The sequence below is a fragment of the Pipra filicauda genome, unplaced genomic scaffold, assembly GCF_003945595.2.
Source record: "Pipra filicauda isolate LSUMZ 115617 unplaced genomic scaffold, ASM394559v2 scaffold129_size2064235_pilon, whole genome shotgun sequence".
NCBI classification, from domain to species: domain Eukaryota; kingdom Metazoa; phylum Chordata; class Aves; order Passeriformes; family Pipridae; genus Pipra; species Pipra filicauda.
The window spans coordinates 338,466-347,263 of NW_024103762.1; the positions used below are offsets into that span (position 1 = coordinate 338,466).

Consider the following 8,798-nt stretch of genomic DNA (forward strand, 5'->3'; position numbering starts at 1 on the left):
CTGGGTGACGTGGAAGATGGAGGAGTGGCACATGCCATTCCCAGAGTTCAACAGCACAAACTGATCTTCACAATCAGTCAGCACACGCCTTCCTAAAGCTCCCCTTTGACCTCATGGCTCCACTCAGCATCTGAGTCATGTACTACAGCAGAGTCAGGTGTTTTCTAGGGAGAGCAGGGGTAGAACAACATTTCTCAATCCTGTAAGAAATGTCATCAAACCAACAGTCCTCACCTCCCCTGTGCAAAGCCAGTTTGTTACACACCTTCAAAGATCAACATTTCTGAAACACACCTTGACCCCAAAGTGACTTGTCAAAGTGAGATAAGCATTTAAAGACAGAGACCATCTGGGAAAGTTTTTATTCGGTTGACTTGTGCAAACCCACAGCTGCAGCTGATGCTTGTCCACCCTGACCAGTCAGCACACACTGAAGTCCTGCAACGGGGCCCTGAGCATCAGCCTGTTGTGACTGAACTCACGCTCTCATCAAGCTCTCTGGATTTATTTTGAAGTTTGGAAGTAACATAAGTTAAGCATCCCAATCCAGAGGGATGGTGCAGCAGCTGAAGTCTTGATGAAAAAATGAAATAAAAATGGAAAAGGCAAAGGGCTGATGCACTCCAGTGTGCTCTGGAGCACACCAGTCCAACATTTTCTGTGTCATTCTCCCTTATTTGAGACGTGTCCCCCAGGCAGGACAGCCCCGCACTCTCATCCCTTTGAGCACCTGTACAACAGGGAATTTGCCGGAATGGGAATGCTTGCGTCATGGGGACGCAACTCCCTGGGGAAGCTGGAGAGCCCTTGTCTTCATCACCACACCATCTCACCACCATCCCTGAACTCATTTCCACGCCCTTCCCCAGGCCCTGTTGCCCCAGCTCCTTTTCTATCCCAGTGTCCATCCCCATCTCCATCCTGTTCCTCATTCCCCTCCTCATCCTCATCCCCCTCCCCATCCTCATCTCCATCTCCGTCCTCGTTCACATCCCTATCCCACTCGTCCTCACCCCCATTCCCCATCCTCACTCCCATCCTCATTCCCCATACCCACCCCCTTCCCCATCCCCTGGCCCCGCCCCGTCCTCCTGGCCCCGCCCCCTGCCATGACTCAGCACGCCTCCCCGGCCGCCCATTGGCCGCCCTCCAGTCACGCGCACGGTCGGGGCGCGCCATTGGCGCGGGCGGGAGTGACGTCACCGTCGGCGGGCGGGCGGCGGGAGCGTGACTAAGCACGGGGGGCGCTGAGTCAGCGGGACGAGGGATAAAGGTGCGGGGCGGCGGCGCCGGGATTGGGGTTGTGTTCCTGCTCCCGCTCGGTCCGTGTCCTCGGGTGAGGGTCTCGCCGCGCTATGGAGCTCCCCTGGCTGGGCGAGCACTGCTCGGAGCGCGCCTGCAAACAGCTGGGTAAGTGCGGCTGCCGCGAACGGGGACCGACCCCCGGGACTGGATCCACCGGGAGGGCTCGTCAGGGTGGGATAACCTGTGTCCTGGGGGGCTGTCCCTATACCCCGAGGCTGTGGGTAGTGGCAGATGCCAGTGCTGCTGCTGGAGACCCCCTTCAGTAGGTCCGGGGAAAGAGTGATAGCAGAGCCCGGTATGCTTTGTTCTTGTACGTGTTAAACTGTTAAGGGATGGTTTTTAAAGAATAAAAAGACTTCCGAGTGTGGGCTTTGGATTTGTACTTCAATTCCAAGCTCTCGACTAGGGCCTCATTAAAGTTTCTGTGTTCAGAGAGCTCCTGAGGTATTTGTGGCTTGTGTTTGTCTAATGCTGTGGATAAAACCAAGGAAAACTTGTCACTCTTGCTTTTTTTAGTTGTAATATTTATAAAGAATGGCATGCTCTCTCTCGACATAATTGGAGTGTGACTAGACAAAAATTAGTTGCTTTAGGATTTATTTGTAGTCCTCTGTGAGTACCCTTAGAGCTGTTAGCTCTGCTCCATGAGAATCTGTTTTCTTTTTTTGTTCTTCTTGCAGATTTCCTTCCTCTGAAATGTGATGCATGTGGGGAAGTGTTCTGTAAAGATCACATCCGTTACGATGACCACAAGTGCAGCTCTGCCTACAAGAAGGTAAGTTCCTGTCTGTGAGTCAGGAATTCACCCTGCAGAATTGCTAAGTCATTTATTAAGGCTGGTCTGACACCTGACATGTGGTTTCAATAAAAAGGGATGGGAGAGCCACAAGATGCAAGTTAATGACACATCTGAATTTCAGATAGATAGAAACATGACATTTCAGAGGTTAGTACTGCTAGATTCTATTTTCTTTCACTTACACTGCAGCTTCCCAGAGAGGACTGCTTTATATTTTAAGTAATATATTATGGCCTAAAACCTTCTGCAGCCCAAGTTCTTTAAGTTGAAGGACAGCAAACATGAAATTACAGAATAGAATAGAGTGATCTCTAGCCTATAATTGGGCTTTGATGTGTTCAAAGGCTGTAATTCTAGAAAACCCAGAAGAATATTTAAAGTCGACTTACCAAATATGTTGCTATAAACTGATTTGCAAAGCATGTCTGTCTATTTTTTGGGTAGTGATTTGCAGCTGCTGTTGGGAAGTGTATCTTTAAAAGCATTAGTGAATGAGAACATGAAACACCTGTGAATACACTTCTGTTACCCATGGGTAAGGGAAGGGAAAGGAGAGAAAAATTGATTTGGACTTCTAATGTTTGGACCTGATTATCTTAAAGGTCTTTTTGAACTGAAATGATTCTGTGGTTCTAAACTGTGTTGTGTGTTCTTAGAATGTGCAGGTCCCAGTGTGTCCACTCTGTAATGCACCTATCCCAGTGCAGAAGGGGGAAATACCAGATGTTGTGGTTGGAGCCCACATGGATAAGGACTGCAAATACAATCCAGCACAGCAAAAGAGGGTAAGGAAACTGCTGTTGTAGTCTAAACTGCCTTCCTAATGCTTGTGAAGTTAGGACTTCTGACAGCAGAATGTGTAGAAACTCGCTCTGTTTCATCCTAATTCTAAGGGCTCTTGAACATTTGTCCTTCAGCTTGGTCATTGCTTGGGAAGCTGCTCACAGAAAGCAAACATTGCCAACTTCCTTTCCTCTCTTATTCAGATCTTCACAAACAAGTGCTTAAAGCCAGGCTGCAAAAGGAAAGAGATGATGAAGGTGCTTTGTGAACAGTGTGGCCTCAACTTCTGCATAAAACATCGGCATCCCCTGGATCATGACTGCAAAGGGAGCAGCCACCCCACCTCCAAAGCAGGGTAAGCTGTACTTAGGGTACTTCAGCTCAAGCTGAGATTTCAGAGCTGGTATCAGGTTGGTGGGGAGCTTGGACAAATAGGGAATTGTCCAAACTACCCCTCATGTCAATAAAATAGCCACAATTTCCTCTTGGTATTTCCAGCTTAATTTCTGAAAGCCTGTGAGCAAGGAGAAAAGCTTGTAAAATGCTTTCCTAAATTCTTCCAAGCTTACTGGTGTCAGTCTCTCCTAATTAAGAATAGGCACTGGCCAACTCAAGTTCGCTTTGGATCAGAATACTAGAATCCTAAAGCTATGCCCAGCACCTCGAAGTAACCAAAAATAATCAATACACTATGAAGCCAAGTTTAAACTTAATTGTAATAAAAATCTCTTGCAGGCAGATGTACCTTCATTGTTCTGTGCAATAGGACTGTGAGACTTGTGTGACAGATGCAGATGATTAAACTGAACGAAAGAGTGAAGCTACAGACAGTGCATAGGTGCTGAGCCTGGTTGTGTTTGTTTGTAGATATGCAGCTCTGATGAGAGCCTCTCACACTGCCCTCAAATCCCCGGGAGCAATTGGAGTGCCATCTAATGGGAATCTTCAGCACAACAGGTATGAGCTGTCAAGGGGAAAAGACAAATATTGCTTAAAAATAGGCTGGTGTCAACATGGTGTAGCAGTGCCACTGTCATACCTCCAGCTGCTCTAGAGTTGGGAACGCAGTAGAGGGGTTCTGGCAGCACAAGTAAATCTCTGCTTCTCTATACTGAGTGATTAAAGTAGCTAAATAGACACAAGCATCAGGACATCAAATTGTTGTAACTGCAGGTTGGTCTCCCACCTGCTCAGAGTGAGGCTTGGCCAAGTTCTGGAAAAATGGTTTGTCATCAGAGTGCTGAGGAAAGCACAGCAAACACACAAATGAAAACAATGGCCCAGGCTCTTCCCTGGCATGTTATATCTCCTTGTGAATGAAAGTTCTAGTTGTGTAACCCTTACAGTGCATTCTTATGTCTTTCAGGTGCAGGTAGTAGAGGCTCTTCATATCTGGATCAAACCTCTGTCTAAACTTAATATTTTCTCTCTCTCTTTAAATTTCTATGCAATTAACTTATTTTTGTATCAGAATGTTTTGTGTATTCAATAAACTTTCCAAGCCAACGTTATTTGTTCCTATATTTGGAATAAGAACTTTAATACTATGAAAAATATTTGATGGAGGAAACTGGGGAATGGTGGTAGAAAGAAGATTACAATTAGTATGAAACACAGCCAGCTTTGCTTAGGTCATGCAAAGTCTGAACTATGAGTTCCCCAAAATGAAAATCTGAAATACAAGCTGCTCTCCTATGTCCCAATCCCTTTGGAAGTGATCTAGCACACAGTGCACTGTTCTGTGTGACAAACAACATCACCATGAAGCAACTTTTATATAAGCTGCCTCTTGGTTTCTGAATGTCATTAGAAGTACTTGATTTATAATCCATGCCTAGTTTTTCTAGGCCCTGCCTGAACAATTCACTCACTGAAAGCTGGTGCTCACAGAGGCATGTGCAGTATAATTCTTCATCATTTATTGCCCCTTAGACAGATATCTACATTTGCAGGGGTGTATTTTGCAGCTGGGGGAGGGGGAAAGGAAGCCAGAGAAAGTAGCATTAGCTGTGTCTCATGTAATGAGAACAAGGCCAAAATGCAGCACTGTCTGGGGAGGCTACTCTTGCAGTCTTCCTGAAAAGCTTAAACAAATGAAGCCATAACAGATAATGCTCCATCTATTACCCTGATCAGCTGTCCTGGCTCTTTAAAACTGCATGACCATCCAGCTGCTTTGCTTGAGGCCTGAAATATTGTAGGTTGATGAGATGGAAATGTGCTGTTAATGAACAATGCTAATTCCCCAGCTGGGATCTAGGTAGACCTCTCATCCAACTAATTGTGAGAAAAATGCCAAGGCTTACTGATGTCAGGGGGTCAAGACCTCAATTTCATGTGTGGCTGGAGCCATTCCTCTGCACACTGGGGCTGCTGGGTTGGAGTGTTGGCTTAGGACTAACTGGGGGGTAATTGCAGTCCCTTCAGTCCCCTGCAGCTATGAGTGTCCAGGGTTCCTCTGCTGAGGTGGGAGGGTGAGCAGTTGGCAGAGCAGAGGGTGCTGAGTTCTTTGACCTGGGAAAAATAATCTTTGATGATAGTGTGAGAGATGTGAGTGTAAGTGCAGTTAATGCCTGAGCTTTGTGCAACCTTGAGGGGCACTGCAGCTGTGCAAAGACTCTTGTGCCTCATTTCTCTTTGACCAGGTTTAATTCTTGGAGTACAAAGGCTGCCTAAGGAGGAAATGTAGATTTATGGCCCTTCACAGGGATGGCATATAAGCAATCAACACCTTGAGTTGTAGGCCTTTCATAAGAAAGGGAAGATGTAATTTCTGGCCAACACAGAACAAATATCAGTGCTATCCCATATTAATGTTTGGCCCAATGTGATTTTTCCTCTTGGAGAAATTTTTGGAGATCATTGCTAATTGGCCAAACTGAATATGTAATGTAGGTATGAGTTACCACTGTTCATTCCATTTAATCTTGTTTTATGCAATCATGCAGCCAAAATTGTGATTTGACAGTATCTGTAATACTGTGTTTAACCACAGGATGTCACAATAGGATATGCAATAAAATGATCTTTATTTTAGGGAGTCTAAACATAGATGACACGCTTTCCCTATTCACATTGGAGCAAAAGCTTAAATTACAACTTTAATTTTAGGTGCCACCACCTACTGATTATTCCATGTGCTCTAACGCCATAACTCGGCCCTCGCACATTGCTACATTTTATATACATTTTGTTTTATATACATTCTCTATACATTTGCATACATTTTATACTTTTTCTGTATAATTTATAACTGGCCACCCATTCCTCAGTGGTGCCATGCACCCCACTGGTGCTATGGGAGGGGGTTTCTAAGGGTTTCTAAGGGGAGCAACAGGGTGGAGGACATCTACCAGAGCCAAGAGGCTCTGCCCAGCCCAGCAGTGATGGGTGGGGGACGGGATGGCACCTCACAGTCTGGGGAGAAGGTGGAAGGGGCAGAATTGCAGAAGTTTTGGACGGGAGAAGGATGCAGAGGTGTGAAAGGATGCCTCTGCCCAACGGGGAGCTGTTGTCACCAGCACCTGCTACCACATGGAGCATTTGATCTGGCACTGGGATCCAAGCAAAGGGAAACAAAAACTGTTTCAGGTTGTCATGAAAAAATTGCTTTCACCTACCAGTGTGTTTGTACGCTGTATTCTGGTCCTTAAATTACCAAGGGGAGATGGAGATGTTTGTGCACGTGGTATTTATAGAAAATGAAAACATGGAAGCCAATTTGCTTCCTGGAAGCCTTGTTCTTGGAGGTGTTTTGTCATCCTCTCAAACCGCACCGTTCACTTCTTCCCACACATTCCCTCAGACCCGGTCGGGACACGGGTGATGCTCTCTCAGACATGGAGCCTTTAGGATCTGTGGGCTGAAGGGGATCATGGCCATTCTCCAGAGAGCCACATCTCCCCGTGTCTGCACGGCCCTGGCCCCCACAGGAGTTGCTGTGCCGACAGCAGCGGGCTGGCTTCTATGGACAGGGAGGGGTGGGAGCTGTCAGGCTCTGGAGATCCCTGGCAGGCCCCGAGGGATCCCTGGTAGGATGCGAGTGGATCCCTGTCAAGTCAAGGGGGTCCCTGTCAAGGCATAGGTGATCCCGTCAGCCCATGGGATGATCCCTGTCAGGGTCCCTGTGAGCCCAAGGGATGATTCCTGTCAGGGCACAGGTGATCCCTGTCAGCCCATGGGATTGATCCCTGTCACGGCACAGGTGATCCCTATCAGCCCAAGGGATGATCCCTATCCCCGGAATGACCCAGGCCAAGAGGCGGTGCTCTAGGCGGATCCCGGCGCACACAGATGACGTCACACTCCCCCGCCGAAGCCGGTGGATCGCTCCCCTGCACGTGTGTTCCCGGTGGGCGCTTTAACTCCGGAGCGGCGCTTCCTATTGGCCGGTGGGGAGATTGGCGTGCCGGGAACCAACCAGAGCCCTCCGTTCTCCCCGTGTAACCAATGGGAGGCAGGGGGCGGGCCGCGGCGCCAAGCGTGGGGCTCGTTGAATGTGAAGGATCGGGAGGTGCGCGGGGACGGGCGGGGGCGGACCGGGACCCCCACACGGGACCAGCGGGTTCGGGGAGGGAGGAGGGGCAGCACCGGGGTGTCCCTGCGCGGCCGGGGCTGCGGGAGGGCTGGGGTGGCCCGGCCACGTGCACGGCGGTGGTTGAGGGGCTGCCGCGAACCAGGGGTGCTGTGCTGGGAAGTGAATCTGGTCGGGGCGTGTTGGGAAGCGATCCCAGGGGTCTGTGTTGGGAAGCAGAGACGGGGGTTCTTGTTGGGACGTGAACCGCGGGGTGTGTGCTGGGAGAAATGAACCTGGGAGTGTGTGTTGGGAAGCATCCCAGGGCTTGTGTGTTGGGAAGCGAACCTGGGGGTGTCTGTGTTGGAAAGCAGACCCAGGGTCCCGTGTTGGGAAGCGGACCCGAGGGTCTGTTGGGAAGCAGTCTCAGGCGTTGTGTGTTGGGAATCGATCCTGCTGGTCCTGTGCTGGGAAGTGAACCCAGGGTGTCTGTGTTGGGAAGGGATTCTGGGGGTTTATGTTGGGAAGCATCCCAGGGCTCGTGTGTTGGGAAGCAGACACAGCAGTTCTGGTTGAGAAGTGAACCGAGGGGTCTGTGTTGGGAAGCAGACCCAGGGATCCCGGCTGGGAAGCGATCCCGGGACCTGCGTTGGGAAGTGAACCTGGGGTCGTGTGTTGGGAAGCCAGCGGGTGGGTGCTGGCTGTGTGGTGCCCTCCTGCCCAGGGCATGACCATGCCTGGCCTGGTCCTGGTATCTCTAACTGAGGTGCCAAACCCATCGTTTGGTGGGTTCTGCTGTACTGGGAACCTGCCAAAGCGTATTTGTGGGTTGTTTTATCTGTCAGCGTGTTTCAAGGTAAATATTTGTGATTGAGCCAACAGTTGCCTTTGTGCTGTTAAACAGAAAGTGACGGTGTTGGGGCAGCTGTGGAAAGCCACTTAAATCAGATTTTCTCGCAGAGAAATTATATGGACTTACAACTAGACCTGGTTTCAGAACTGAGTTTTCTGCAGCTCCTGTTTGCCTTCACCCTTATGCCAGTGTAAAATTAAAATAAAACTAATGAGGCAATTCTTTAAGCATTTTTTTACCACATTAATCTGTGTGAAAATAGAAAAGCTTGCAATTTAAACAGAACTGATGGCTTAAAACTGTTTAGTGATCACATAGGCTTATTTTTGCTTGTATGTGTGTATGCATGCATATGTATTTTATTGAGATGACTGATAGTCACATTAATGTATGTTGAGATGAGAGAGTTTTGATTGGTGTTATGTGAGGTAGACAGTTATTCAAACTATTTAATATGGTGCATTATGACCTGCAGAAAGCACAGCATCAGTTATGGGGGGTTTCTACCAGGAGGGTCAGTGAGGCATTTTCCACAACCAGGCCTC

At 48.5% G+C, this 8,798-nt stretch overlaps 1 protein-coding gene across 2 annotated transcripts; it reads left to right on the forward strand.

The window, feature by feature from the left end:
* Nucleotides 1-1,253: 1,253 nt before the first annotated feature.
* On the forward strand, nt 1,254-4,398 carry ZFAND2A (zinc finger AN1-type containing 2A). 2 transcript variants are annotated; one of them, XM_027726226.2, is made up of 6 exons: nt 1,254-1,410; nt 1,986-2,080; nt 2,761-2,889; nt 3,091-3,242; nt 3,755-3,844; nt 4,254-4,398. In XM_027726226.2, the coding sequence occupies exons 1-6, from the start codon at nt 1,356-1,358 to the stop codon at nt 4,261-4,263; spliced, it is 531 nt and encodes a 176-aa protein (XP_027582027.1). In that variant the 5' UTR covers nt 1,254-1,355; the 3' UTR covers nt 4,264-4,398. The 2 variants fall into 2 exon arrangements, with proteins under 2 accessions (XP_027582027.1, XP_027582029.1); XM_027726228.2 differs by lacking the exons at nt 3,755-3,844; nt 4,254-4,398 and having other exon boundaries at nt 3,091-3,246.
* The last annotated feature ends 4,400 nt before the right edge of the window (nt 4,399-8,798 follow it).

Excerpts from the sequence above, each read along its gene's own strand:
- ZFAND2A (XM_027726226.2), top strand. The coding sequence starts at position 1,356 with ATGGAGCTCCCCTGGCTGGGCGAGCACTGCTCGGAGCGCGCCTGCAAA. Across the intron at positions 2,890-3,090 it reads ATCCAGCACAGCAAAAGAGG|ATCTTCACAAACAAGTGCTT; the intron begins GTAAGGAAACTG and ends TCTCTTATTCAG. Across the intron at positions 3,243-3,754 it reads CACCCCACCTCCAAAGCAGG|ATATGCAGCTCTGATGAGAG; the intron begins GTAAGCTGTACT and ends GTTTGTTTGTAG.